General features: G+C 45.2%; 1 protein-coding gene across 2 annotated transcripts in view; it reads right to left on the bottom strand.

The window, feature by feature from the left end:
• Positions 1 to 1,498: 1,498 nt before the first annotated feature.
• Positions 1,499 to 14,533, bottom strand: part of Pdzrn3 (PDZ domain containing ring finger 3) — a 254,184-nt gene continuing 241,149 nt past the window's right edge. For both annotated transcript variants that reach the window (XM_045133627.1, XM_004651506.2), the window contains 5 exons: positions 9,171 to 9,269; positions 7,876 to 7,938; positions 6,445 to 6,546; positions 4,726 to 4,842; positions 1,499 to 3,942 (listed from right to left, as the gene is read on the bottom strand). In XM_045133627.1, coding sequence (XP_044989562.1) covers positions 2,383 to 3,942; positions 4,726 to 4,842; positions 6,445 to 6,546; positions 7,876 to 7,938; positions 9,171 to 9,269 — 1,941 coding nt within the window. In that variant the 3' untranslated portion in view covers positions 1,499 to 2,382. The remainder of the gene's footprint in view (positions 3,943 to 4,725; positions 4,843 to 6,444; positions 6,547 to 7,875; positions 7,939 to 9,170; positions 9,270 to 14,533) is intronic.

Genomic DNA, 14,533 nt, shown 5'->3' with positions numbered 1-14,533 from the left:
CTGGCTGATGCTCACTCTGGAGCATCCATTAGTGAAATGAACTCAGGTTTTGGATGAGAGCACAGAGTGAACACATGGAAGCTGACTGTTCACATGATTGCTACCTGTCCCCTGAGCATGGGATGGTAAGAGATGTGGGGCCAGGGCTTGACTTCTAAATTCAAGTCATTGGCTAATGAACTGCCTTGCATGTCTCTGCCTTGTCTTTTGTCTTGTTTGTTGACCCCTAATGATGTACAAGCTCTCTTCCAGCTCCATTTTTAGCTCATTTGCTAACTTAGAGTTGAGAAACTCTAGAATGTGTTGTAAGCAATATTTAAACAAGCTAATTTAAAAACAAGTCTGAGTCATGGGATCTAGAATTGGATTTGAATGTTGTTTCCCTTCTAGTTTTCTGTAAGTGCATAGGTTGACCCTCACCCCAGGAGCCCTCGAGAGGCACCGGTGATAAAGCCTCCAGTTGACTTTGACATCTTGTGATTGGCCAGACAAGCATGCATGCTGCTCTTGCCTTAAATGAGAACATACAGGGGGAGAAGTGTGATTGCCACTTGTACATGCCTTGTAGCAAGTTTTTTTTTTTTTTTTTTCTTTACATACGTAGTATGTGTGGAAGCATCGCCTGGAGAGCTGATTAGGACTATGCAGAAGATGTCATTATCTTAGCAACGCCTGGTTCTGGAAGAGGTAATGAACAGGCATCTCTGTAGTGAAGAATCCGTATCCCAACGTTTTATTTTCATTAAGTTACTTTATTACAAATGTAACTAGTAATTAGTCTTAAGATTCTGGCCCCAAAGGAGGGATTTGGGCACAAATGGGGTCTGTGGGAGAAAATCGATGTCTAGGAGGCCCAAAACACCTTGCCATTTCAATCAAAATTCCAATTAAACCAGCGAGTAAACCAGATGGCTGGCATGATGGCAAATGAAAATGATGCCCTTACTAATCTTATCTTTATTTTCATTTTTCAGTAGGCATTAGAGCTAAAATTGGTGTAAACACTGTAATTAGTGAGCATTTGTAGCAAATTCTTTACCCAGGATTTGGGCAGTTGTAGTAATCTAGAAGAGAGCAGTTTTGAAACCCACTCACTTTGGTGACTCCTGTTATTATGTGACACTGCTGCCTAATGTGCCGCTCTGTCTTTGAAATGGGACAGCTGGACTTAGCTACCCAGAGATGTGCATTGGAGCTGACAGGCGGCAACGACTGTAATGAACCAAAGAAATTTCCCTGTAAACATGATCCTGACTAATAAACATGCTCGCAGCCTTTCTTATATATAGCATATTGAGATAGGCTGGAGCGCTCTGTTTCAGGCAGGCTGTCAAGACTCAGGATTACGATACAGTCGATTCCTTATTCTTTGTGGTTAGACCTTCGTTTCACATTGGCCAATACGGTAGCAGGTAATGCAATGGAGGGGAGAGTAACACCGCCAAAAGCTTTTATTTCATAAGCACCACTGCAAAATGAGGAATGACGTCCAAACATATCAAATAGAAAATAATAATTTATTTTAACTTCATTTTACTCAATGTTTATAACTAATCATGATTCTGTGAACTTGCTCAGATAAGTCTACCTTTAATCCTACAAAGCAAAGGCTTACTACAGTGAGCACTTAAAATTCCACACACTGTCTCCATCGACAACTTTCCTGTACATGCAGTTTCGTCCAATAGCCCGCAGTATTTGCAAACATGCTCCAGACATCTAAAGCTGCATCAGATTTTGCTTTCTGTTAAAACCTTGCCACTCTCTGGGGAACTTTAACCAGAAAATAATGTTAAAATCGCTATGCCAACTCTAAACACTGCTGGCTCGGTGGTTATGTGTATGAAATTGCAAGCCAAAGTCTGGTGCATTTGACTTGAAACCTTGAGCGGTGTACTATGTCAGTGGTGGCCGTTGTATGAAACTCAGCAAAGAATGTTATAAAACAGGATTCCATTAAAATACATACTGCCCGGTGTACTCGTGTTTGGGTGGGAGAGGGAGCGTGTTTAACTTTCTTTTTATATGAATATAGTTTCAACAAATTATTCTGTGAAAGTATGCTTAATAAAAGTTCTTTTTGAAATTTAAACACTTTATGAAAAAGGTAACAAGTAAAAAAGTACAACTGTTATTTGAAAAAGCTGCTTGCTAACATTGCCTTCCAAGACAGTGAGGGTGTAACCCCCCTTCCACTAAAAACAGACCAGCCACACCCAAAGGCGCAGGAGGGGGACCCGATTTGAACTATCAACATGATGGTCGTGCTTATCCTATATACAAAAACTTGCCACATTGAACGAGGCAGGGATGTCTACCCCAACGGTAGAGGTCTCTCTTACGTACACCACGCCGAGGAGGAGGTTGGGGGGGGGGAGGCAGTTATACAGTAGTCACCGACAGGAAGGAGTTGTACACCCTCGTGCCATCGGGCGATTTGGTGCCGTGGGTTAAGAGTTCTTGGATGGTCATCCAATTGTCAAAGATCTTTTTATTCCTCTTCTTCATCATCTTTTTGTGGCTCAGTTCCAGGATGTTCATCTCCTTCCGGTCGTCAGCGCCCTGCTGCTCTTTGAGGCAATCCAGCCGGCTCTGCATCATGAACTCGCGCCGGCGCCGCTGCTCCTTGGCCCTCACCAGGTGCTGCTTGCGCTCCTCCTTGCTCCAGTAGCGCCCCATCTTCATCTCGCTCACCGCGTCGTCGTCCGTGGTCATGCCGCTGCGCTCCTCGCGGATCTTCAGCGCGCGCTCGCGCAGCAGCCGGTCCCGCACGGGCCTCTTGGTGATGTAGCGCGTGCCGTCGCTGCGGATCTTCACCTTCCACTCCATCCTGGGTTCGGCCGAGCTGGCCGAATTCAGGTCCTTGCACATGCTCACCAGGCTCATCTGGCTCTGCGCGTACTCCACGGCCGACTTCTGCTGGATCAGGTGCATGTAGCTCTGGTAGTGCTGCGCGTGCGCGGGGATGTGGGCGTGCTTGTACGGGGAGTGGTGGTACCTGGAGGCCAGGTAGGTGCTGCCACTGCCGCCCGTGGGGCTCCGGCTGCCGTCGCTGGCTCTGCGCTCTTTGGTCTCCGGGCCCTGGCTGGGGTCCAGCTCCTTGGCCGACTGGCTGTAGTTGGGGGCGCTCACTTCTGGATCCTCGGTGATGGCGAGCAGATTCTTGGGGGACGGCCCGTACATATCGCTGCTGGCCGTGGCCCCTCCGCTGCTGCCTCCACTGCCCTCGGCCACCCTCCGCAGGGAGTTGTCCGGGGACATCTCCAGGGTGAGAGGGGTGCTGCGGCAGCTCTCCCCGGTATTGTAGGCACTCGAGCTGTCCTTGTCCGACTTCTCGGGCAGCTCGGTGATGTCCGAGAGCTCGTGGCGGCGCACGTCCACGCTGGTGTTGTAGTTGCGGAAACCACTGTGGTGCAGCATCCAGGACTCCCGGTACTGCTCTTTGAGCTGCTGCATGTTGTGCGCGCGCACGATGCTCAGGCACTCCAGCTCAATGCTGCGCAGCTCCTCGTTGAGCATCTCCAGCTCCTTGTCCACGCTCTCGGGGTCGCTCTTGCTTGGGTCCAGCGGGCTGCTGGGGTAGTACAGGCTGTAGGGGTTCGCGCTCTGCACCTGACACTTGAGCTCCAGCAGCTCGCGGAAGCGCTCACATTCATCCACAGGGATGCCCAGGTAGTCCACATCTGTGCAGTCGGCCGAGATGAAAGACTCGTTGCTGAAGGGCAGGTCACCACTGCCCAGGGTGTCCTGGCTACAGGTCAGCTTCCTTTGGCCCGCCAGCGGGTTGGAGGATGCAGTGGCCTCTTCACCGTTATTCTCCTGCTCTGAGCTCTCGTCGTTGCGGGTACTCTCGTCGGTCCGCCCCACCCCGCTGTCCTTCTCGTGCTGGTTGGACAGGATGGTGGCTGTGTCTGTGGTCCCACCATCTTCCTCGTGCTTCTTCTGTGTAACAGAAAGTGACAAGAACAGCTAGTTATGGCCTGGGAAACCCGACCCGCAGGCACGCAGTCTGACCCTTTCCTTGTGTGTCGTTTTGCACTGGGCAGACTGTATCTTCTTAATGCAGACACTAGCATCTGGTGGAGGAATTAAGGGCATGGGAAGCAGATAACCCGACCTCTGTGTGTCCGGGCAGGTCCTTTACCCTTGTTCTTATCTATGAAGTGGGCAAAATCATAGTAGTTATCTTGGCGAATAACTTTTAGAAGAAACTGTGTTTATAGTAGAATGTGTAAAAGCTCAACAAGGGCAGTTATGACACGTGCAGTGACACAGGGCGCGGCAGAGGTCTGAGCAGGTCAGGTTAAATACAGAAGTGCTTTCCTTTCATAAAGAATGACTAAATTTTCTCTGCTCCAGGTAAACACTGGCATACGTGCTTTCATTACAAATATCTGAAGGGCACTGATACATTAACATTATTTTTGTCAGCCTTAACGGCTTGGTGAGCTGAGCATGGTGGTGTGTAGGCATGTCGTCCCAGCACTTGGGTGGCTGAGGCAGGAGGATTGCTTGGCAAGGGAGCATATCAGCTTGCTTTTCCCTCTTGCTAAAGTGGAAAACAACACTTAGGTGGTTTGTGATGGCCTGGTGGGGCGTGTCTGACATAATGTTATCTATGAATGTGTTAGGTTCTTATCATAAAGCCCACAGGTGGTACATGTCTGGTCATACTGCTGAGGGAGGTGACTGTCCCTGGCTGGGGGGGGGAGAAGGGGGTGTTACCTGCTGGAGCACACTGGCCGTGAACTGCATGGCCTGGTGGTGCTGCTCCTCAAGCATGTCCATGTGCAGGTCATCCAGAAAGTCATTTCTGTCATCGTCCATCCAGCCCTCGTCCAGCTGGGGGAGAAAGCAGCGTGCATTTGTGTAACAGTCAACCTCTTCTTTTAAAAAATAGTGTATTTATTTGAGAGAATGGGTGTGCCAGGGCCACTTGCTGCTGCAAATGAACTCCAGATGCATATGTCACCTTTGTGCAACTGGTTTTACATGGGTACTGGGGATTTTAACCTGGCTTGGCAGGCTTTGCAAGCAAGCACCTTTAACCATGGAACCAACTTGATGGTTACTCTTTACTGTCAAGTTGATGGCCCTGAGGGCATGGCTGTGAGGGAGTTTCTGGATAGGGTGGGTCTACCCTCCTCAACTCACCCAAACTGTGGGTGATACCACCTCATGTGCTGAGGTCTTAGACAGTACTAACATTCATTTCTCTCTGCTTCCAGACCCCTCAGGATCCTGCTTCCGTGATAGACTATACCCTCAAGCTGTGAGTCTTTGTCAAGTATTCCATCATAGCAACAAGAAAGGTAAGTACTACACCATGCCTTAGATGTAGGATTTTGTTTTCTTTCAAGGAAGGACATTACCTAGAGAGAGCCCTAGAATTCTCTCCAAATGTAATGTCCTTCCTTGAAAGAAAACAAGACTCATCAAAATGTAGTGTGCCCTTGGTTTTACTGTAGGTCAGAAAACCACTCCATACTCACACCGAAGAGATTCTGACTCTATGCCACAGCTGGGAAATCTCCAGATCTACTTTTTGTCTCTTAAGGTCAGTCTCTCTCATCTGTATCAGCTAATGTCTGTGAAGCATTTCCTCAGTCAGTATGGTGTGTGTAGAGGTGTGGGTTATCAGGTGGACTGAGCCATGCCTTCTGCTTGCTGGAACCCATACAAGATTTGCAAGCTCCAGAGAGCAACCACCATGAGTGGACAGAGTTTTTTCTGACAAAAATAGTAGGGCCAGTGTAGCTTACTAGGTTAAGCTGTCAGATGGGGGTGAAGGCATCATTTTCACCAAGCCTTCATCCTCTGTGTTCCAGAGAGAAGGGTCTTTAGTAATTGACAGTCTATAATCCTGAGTGCTGCTGTTTTTGTTGAAGACAAAGGTCTCACAGAACACAGCCATACCAATTTGCTCATGGACTGTCTGTCCATTGCTTGCCACAGACTGTATGATCCCCCCACTCCCGCCAAGTCACCTGTGCACTATATGACTCTTAAGACTGCTTTTCACTGGGCTTGCATCTCTGGACATACCTCCTACCCACTCAGCTAGAAACACTGTAAGCTGATCAAGAGAACCACCTGAAGCAAGTTCATGGTCTCTCAGGTGAGTTACTATTTGAAAGACTTAATGTTCCTTTCATTTCTATTTCCATATCCATATACACTGCTATTATAATGGGCAAATAGAGACACCCAGGCTGGTGCCTTATGTCCTGGGAGGAAGTCAAAGATCTCTGTGGTAAGCATCTGGATACACTTTCCTTGCCTGCCTAGTGAACCTGCTGGCCTGCACCGTAGAAGCCATGGTGGGGCTCAGCATCGTGCGTATCCTAAGTCACAGCAAGCTCAGCTATCTTCCTGGGGGAAAAGCACTTTCCAGGCAGGGGCCTCAAAAACCCTGCTGCTTCATTTGTGGGAAAGCCCACTTACCTGGAGTTCAGGCCTTGCAATCAGCAATGAAAAGTTCTTATTTTCCTCACTGGTCAGGAGAGCCACAGCCTCTTCACGGTTTTGAACCTCTATCCCATTAATCTAAACATAAACATAATAAGGGGGGTGGATGACTATCCAGAGACATTCTATACTGTTTCAGGCCTATATTTGTCACTATATTTGTCATAGTTAGACCATAGGAAGGGACTTGCTTAAACTGGCACAGCTCCTATGCTCGATGAAAGAACTTCCATGGGTGTTGGGTGTTAGGCACCTGTGATGTGGAGACTCCAGAAGACCACACTGGGTGAATAATCTTTTTTCATAGAAGGTACATCTGACACAATGAGGCAGAAGGATGAATGGATTGTTAGAAATATGTTTTGATAATATGAAAAATAAACAGCAATGTGTCTGAGATGTGAATGCTAGGGAAGTAGAGATCAGAGAAAGGAATGGAGCTTTGTACACCCAGCTTGACCACAAAGGTCAAGTGGAAATGACTGTCATCTTCAGACTTGACTATTCTTTGGCAAGATTTCTGTCTGCAGGTTAGGTTTCTCCAGAGATATCCCAACCCTTACTGACTTGGAAGCTGAGCCTTCAACCTAACTTTGCCCCCTTCTGCCACAGAGCCAAGAGGTAGCAAAAGTGGGGAGACTCCATCCCTATTTCCCAGGGGCTGCTATGCTACAGTGGATGCAGAAATTCCTGGATCTTCAAACCCAGCAGGTCTCTGGGCACCTGGTACTACTTTCACTTTTTGTGTTTTTTTTTTTTTTTGGTGGTAAAGGTTAAGGGAGAACTGTAGCAACAAACAAAGGTATTCTGAAGCTCCAAATCACTCGCGGTCTCTTTCCCAGGGAACTGTAGTAGGGGAGGAAGGAAGGAAATCATAATTATGATGGTGATGTAGGAAATGAGAAAAATAAGCTAGCAGATTAGAAACAAGACAAGAAGTGGAAGATGGAGCCTTATTCCTACATAGTAAAGTCCAGAAGGTCAGTTTTCTGTGACATTCATAAAGGTAATGCTCCAAAGAGAGCAAATTGGTTCATTTGGCCAAGTCAGAAACAGAAGACTCAAGGAAGAGATGTTAATCATCCCATGGGAGAGTTAAATGTGAAGCTCTGACATTCAAAACTTCTCAATTTTGTGATGAAGTTCCCATTTATGAACAAAACCTCTTTTGAGGCACTTGATCCAAAATGAACCATTTAGAGAAAATGAGAGTTATACTGGTCCCCAGAATGCAAGCTGGTGGCTTGATATCAGTGCTGCTATGATGGTGCCTGCAAAGCCTTGAGATGGGATGGTTTGGCCTGAGGTCCTTGTCCTTAAACCTCAGTGCGATCACTACAGCTTGTTTGTTCTTTGGAAACCAATGCAGGAGTAGACCAGCAGTCAGTCAGGTGTAAGCAAACCTACCTGGATGATGCGGTCTCCTTCACGGATGCGCCCATCCTTGGCTGCAATGCTGTTGGGGTCAATCTGAAACACACAGCACACCCTCAGCTCAAACCTAGCTGTGTGTGTAGGCCAGAGGACACCTTGAATTTTGTTCTGCAGGTGCTGTGTGCCTTTTCTGAGACTCTCTCACTGGCTTGGAGTTGCCAGATAAGACAGACTGGCTCTCCAGTGAGTCTAAAGGCCCGTTTTTACTGCCTCAGTTTTGGGATTACAAGTGTGCCATCACACCAGGCTGTTTTTCTTATGTGAGTCCTGAGGCTGAAGCTCAGGTTCTCATGCTTGCAAGGCAAGCAATTTACTAACTGAGCTATCTCCTCTGCCTCTCCCACCCCCAAAGGCCATTTTTAGCAGTCATACCCATCCTGCTTCTCTGTTTTTCACAGAGCCCAACCACCTGAAGGGCAAGAGAAGGCACAGCTGGCCACACAGTCATTAAAAGCAAGTAAGTGCTATCAAACAGGTGAAAGGGTACATTCATTATGTTGACTAGCAACCCTATACCAAATGCTTATGTTAAAATTTTGGAAAATGACTTAAAAAAGAAATATAATTGGCTCAAGTGGGATTGAGTATGGGAGGAATGCTTTAAAATACAATGAGGCAAAATGCGAGGTAATGTGTTGTTTATCCAGTGGGATAATTATTAAGTCTAGCAAACAGTTCCTGGATCACCCCGTAGAGAAAGATGATTTTTTTTTTTCAGAATTTTGAAAGATGATTTCTTTAGGAAAGTGTCCACACTGAAATCAGTTGCTTTGTTCTATCTCTTCTAGGAAGATCGCTTTCATCAGTGTGCTTTGATTAGTACACATATGTCACAGTTAACTTATATGAATTTAGCTGTGTATTTGATAAGAGGGAGGGAAAGACAGACTTTAAAATGTGCAAGCAATTCTGTCCTCTACTACACTCAACACACATGAGCTAGGAAATGCAAGTTAGTTCTTCCCTCGGGGTTGAAAACACAGACCGTGCAAACGACTCCATTTTATGGTTGGTTTGCAGCTTCTCAAGGGTAATTTTATCTTATGTACTGACATTAGAACTCCCCCCCCCAACATAAAGATGCAACTCTATGGAGTGTGATGAAAAGAACAAGTAATTGGTCTGTGTCCTTCCAAAGATCTCTTGAGCTAGTCTTAGGGTCTTGGTCTCTCTCTCTCTGTCTATATATATATATATATATATATATAAGGAAAAAAAATCTCACCCTTTTGTTCTTGATGTAAACATTAAAAAAATAATTGCTGTACCTCGCTTATATAAATCCCGATGTCATCTTCGTCATCGGTCCGGTAGCACACAGTGAGACCCAGCTTGTCCTGGCTGTTCATTCTGTAGAGGTCTACCTCCTAGACAAAGAAAACCTTCCGGTGAGCTCCAGCCAGCAAGGAGAGCTGGGAGCATGTCAAAATGCTTAGAAAATATTTTGTTTAAGTGATGAACTGCATTTCTTTGCATTCAGCTGTGTAGAGCCAGTTAACTTACTGAACAAAAAGTGATTATGGACATGGGATCAATGCCATGGGCATTTCTGACCTCTCAGTCAATATAAAGTCATTTTGAAAATAGTTATTTTATTGATCTTTCCTAAGAAAAATTACCCATATTTCAGTCAGTGTCAAGACCTCAGGGGTAGGACTTTTAAAAAGCATTCTTTCATTGTCCACTGCAAACAATAATATTTCCACACCCCAGCCATTTTGGTACAAATGTTTCATGTGTGTTGGGTTAGAATAGTTCACACCGCACCCCTTAATATTCACAGGCGTAAAACTTGCAAGCAGATTACGCATAAATTGATCCGAGAAGAGAGAGTAACGCGATAGCGTGCAATTAATGCCTTCCACAGCAGCTGTGATATTTACAGTTGGAAATTACTTTCAGCCGCTGTTAGTGCAAATTAAATAAGATAAAAGCAAACCGAGCCCAAGCAAGGGACAGATGAGGACAGACAGTGTTATTGTATATGCCAATTAGTCAGCACTTCAGAATGAAGTCACAACTTTGAACATCCTGGGTGTGCTGGCAGGACATTACATTCTCTGGAAGTGTTTAGTTTATAGGACTTAGTCACCTTGCCACCTCCTCTGCTGATGACTTGTGAGTGATTTAACAACCAAGGCACAGGTCTATTTGAGGGTCACCTGATAGAAGTTGTCTGGCTAGTTCAATTCTTCCTTCTGAATTTTACCATGCTTGCTTGCTGACCAGGAAGAGAGATGGACCCTGAGGTAGAGGCCATTTTCAAGTGGCCTCTCTAGAAGCCCTTGGTGGGGCGTAGGGAGGGCACAGTTGCTTCTGTGGAGATATAGCCCTCTGTCATGAGAGGTGAGATGCCCATCCCCACAGACACATTCTAGGTAGGAGAACCACACAGGCAAAGGCCCTGGGACAGTGTACTCAAGGCCTTGTATGTAAGGAAGAAAGAAGCAAGGCAGGGCTGGAGAGATGGCTTAGTGGTTAAGGCACTTGGCTGTGAAGCCTAAGGACCCAGATTTGATTCCCCAGCACCCAGGTAAACCAGATGCACAAGGTGGCATAAGTGTCTGGAGTTCATTTGTAGTGGTAGGAGGCCCTGATACACCAATTCTCTCTCTAGTAAATAAATAAATAAAAAGATTTTTTTAGAAAAAGCAAGGCAAGTGTGAGGAGCTTAGATTTTGTTATAGCCTCATGGGGGCTGCCAGGATTGGATGGACATTTTAACAGTCTCTTTGACCTTTGGAGTCTGAGGGGTGGTAGTGATGGGAAGACCTGTAAGCAAATCTCAACTCCAGCTTCTTCTAGAAGCTTTTTTATGGGTTTGTTGATTTACCTAAGCCTGCTTGCTCAATAGCACATGTGGGGCAGGGAGATGAGGCTTATGGAGTTCTTACCCCCATGCCTAGCACAAAGAAAGCCATCATGAAGTGGCAGTATAATAATTAAATGCAGGTTATTACAAGTAACCTGTGCTTACAAAAAGCTGTTTGTGGCTTAGTGCCCCTTTCTTAATAAGCTGCCTCTCATTTATTTTCTGATCACTGATATGTTAATTAATTCAGCAACTGCCTAATGGTAGCTCTAACAACATGGTAAATCCTCATTAAATGAAACTCTTAATTTCTGATAATTTAGCTGCATTAGATGGAAATTTCCTTCCTCATTTTTGAGAATAATAGTAAGCCTGGGTTGCAGCAGCATATTTAATTATGAGGACAAACTCAAATTTTGGAATAACCAATTTTCATCCTACAAGAAGTTGTTAATTATCCCCTTATGTTTCAAATGTATCCTCAGGTCTCACTTGGTGAAAGTTCCTGATTGGACAAGTGCCATCACCATGCAATTCAAATGCTGCCACTGAACCTTGAGCACTTTGGCCGTGGAATGGGTCCACCTACAACTGGAGTGGAAAGATGAGAGGAGGATGAGCAAGAGTGGCAACAGTGTGGTGATTCTACACTCAGCAGCATTCAGTGAGGGTTTCCTCTGAGTGACCGGCTGCCGAGGTGACCATTTTTTAAGAAACTAGACAAGATTTGCTATATAGCTCCTCTGGGCTTTGCCTCAAAGTGTGCTTCATGGTCATGATGAAGAAAGCACAGAAAATGGAGGGAAGTGTCTGGAACCGTCTGTGATTGTGGACCCTGTGTTGATAGCAGACATGTTTCACTGAGGAAGGAGTATGCCAGCTTCATATGGTTAAGACAGCTGCCTATGGGCTGAGTTACACATCCCTGGCATGTACAGGTCAGTAGCAAGTTGTGAACAAGCCAATGAAGCTGGTTCTTTGGGGCCTTAGAGCCCTGCCAACCTATTTGTGGTCAGCAACATGTGAGAGCCAGGAGGAGGTCTGGAAATGCTGTTGTGGAAAGGGATCATGCAATGTATTAGGCGTCTTCAGGCAGAAAAACAGGAAGACTCCTAAGGAATGTGATAGCTGGTACCCTGCTACATGGCAAAGGATTAGATGTAGCTAGCTTGGTGGAGTTACATGGTGTAATGGTTAGCACTGTGGACTCTGAATCCAGATTTATCTAGACTGGTACTAATTATGTAGGCATCTGATATGGTGATCAAACCTACCTTGAAAAGCACTTCCCTACTTTCTGGTCAGTTTGAATCAATAAATTTAGCAAAGTATTAAACCTTAAAGGTTGATGTTAATTCATTTTGCTACTGGTGCAATGTTTTGTTTTGTTTCCTGCTCATGTGAATCTGTCCTCTACACATTTATAACCAGGAGGGAAAACTTTCTTAGAACAACTCTCAGGCTGGAATAGATAATATTTTGAAACTTTCTATTTGCTTTACAGTATTTTCAGCTGAATCCCTGACAACTCAATCAAAGATCACTTCTGTACTCTTACTCACTTTTGGTTAGCAAAGTGGCTAGGGATGAGCATCCCTGATGTACTGTGGCTGGATGGAAAATTCCATATCTGATTTTGTGTGACTGACCAGAGCTAAAACACAGGTGTACTTAAATTACTTTGTACTATGAGTTACACATGAATTTCATGTACACCCAATTTCCATCCCCCAAGATATCTCATATGTAAATATTTCAAAATCTGGAACCATCTTTGTCCCGAGTATCTGGGATACAGGATGCTCAAACTGGATTCATAATCTTCATGGCAAAAAAAATAAGGTCCCATGACTACAGTTGCTTCTAGTTAGGGGCTTCTTAGAACACATGGTCCCTCACAATAGCAGAATAGCTCAACACCAGTTAGCCCTTAACTCTTCTTTTAAATCCTCCCTGGATAGACTGTCATGGAGACAGTCCCATTCTCAGTTTGGCTGGATCCAACTTAAATGTCATAAGGGCTAGATTTCATTCTTGGCATGGATAAGTTTCCCAGCAGGCCTGCCTCCAGGGTGACACATAGACCATGCAGGAGGACAGAGGACCTTCTCTAATCACTTCCCTTGATGATCTGAAAGACTGCTTTTCTAGCCCCTGTCAGGTTGACTATGAAGCAAAACTTTACAACTTCATCTTTAAAGTAGATTCCCAATGGCAGTACTTTGGGAGTCATTTTCTAACTTGTTCTTAAAGGATGAGTGGGACTGATTAAGCCAATGAGGGGCATGTACACAGCAACTTACAGAACAAAGGGGATTCTGGAGTTTGGGAGATGGACACAGTGATATGGGCTAGTGGTTCCTCAGCTTGATCTGAACAAAAGCCAGAAACTTGCTATCACGAAGGCCCGAGACACTTCTAAGGCCAGTCACCTGGCTCCCCCAGGATGGATCTCCGTCCCGAGAGGCAGTCATTAATACTCAGCACAGAGTGACAGGCCTTCCGAAACGTTTGAGAAGTAGCCGCACAAGAGCTCCTGATGTCAGCTCTATAGATTCATCTTACCTTGGCTTGAAGATTTTGATAAGGCATTAGTAGCCAAAGGATAAATTGTTCAATGGCAGCAAGGTAGGGAAAGGTGAACAATGCAGACACCCCTTTCTAATAGTAAAAATGGCAATCTGGGACCTCTCCTTGCATTGAGTTTCACATACACCCTGCTTCAAAGAAGCCAGGTCTCCTTTATTAGCAACCCCTTGGTCATTTCCCTTTACTGACCCAACACAGCTGGGAACTGTGCTGATCTAGCCTGAACTGGTTTTGTGTGCATGCACAGTAAAGCAAACTGTGTCCTCTGACTGAACTTTTAAGAAAAATCTCCTATTTACTATGACTGTGCCGAGTCATGACTAGGTATTACACAGGGTCAAAATCAGATGCATCATGGGAAAGGACATGTGCAATGAACTTTAAGCTTACATAGCTCAAACCTGTCAAAACCAAAAGATCACCTATACCCTACCCTTAGCAATCAACTCCTCTTTTTCCTAGATCCAATAAGACAAAGTCTTGAGTGCTCTGTCTCAAGGAGCCCTCTGCTCCTTGCAGCATATCTAGCCTTTGTTTCTGAATAAAATTCCTTACCACATTGTTATTTGTGTGAATTTGTTTTCAATCCTTTGAACAAGATGCCAAGAACATGGAGACACTGAGTCCAGACAAGACCCCTGACAACAGAAGTGGTCTGTGCAGAATAGATGCTCAGTAAAACAAATGATGGAATGAGCTTGAGACTCCAAGGCAGAAGCAAGTTCTAAGTGAAAACTTAGCTTGGCATTGCCACTCATGAACAAGGTGACAGTGTGGCTTAACTTCAAGGAACTTCTCAATGAAAATGAAAATCCCTCAAATTTATTGGGCAATTTGTTAATGCTCCACATTCCTTTCTGCGTGTGAGCCACGCTTGCCCAGTTGAGCTTACAGTTGAAGCCATAGAGCTTATCAATACACATCTGTCATCTTGATGGAGATAGGATTTCAAAGAAGACCATTAATCAAACTTGTATGAATAATGCATTAGCCTTAGCTGGATTACAGCCACCCCCATGGCTGGTGTCCTGTTGCTTACTGGTCTAGATGGACTGGGTGATAAAAATGAATGGCTAAGTTTGACATTTCAGATGAAACTGACATGGTATTCCAATTAACAGTATTAAGGTGGCCATTCCACCTTTGTGATTGCAGCTTTCTGTTTCAGCATCAGTGAGGTGGGTTGAAATGCATCCTATGCACTAATTTGAATGGCTCATCTTCCTCCAC

The sequence above is a fragment of the Jaculus jaculus genome, chromosome 14 (assembly GCF_020740685.1).
Source record: "Jaculus jaculus isolate mJacJac1 chromosome 14, mJacJac1.mat.Y.cur, whole genome shotgun sequence".
Lineage (NCBI taxonomy): Eukaryota > Metazoa > Chordata > Mammalia > Rodentia > Dipodidae > Jaculus > Jaculus jaculus.
This window is presented reverse-complemented; position numbering and strand designations above follow the sequence as displayed.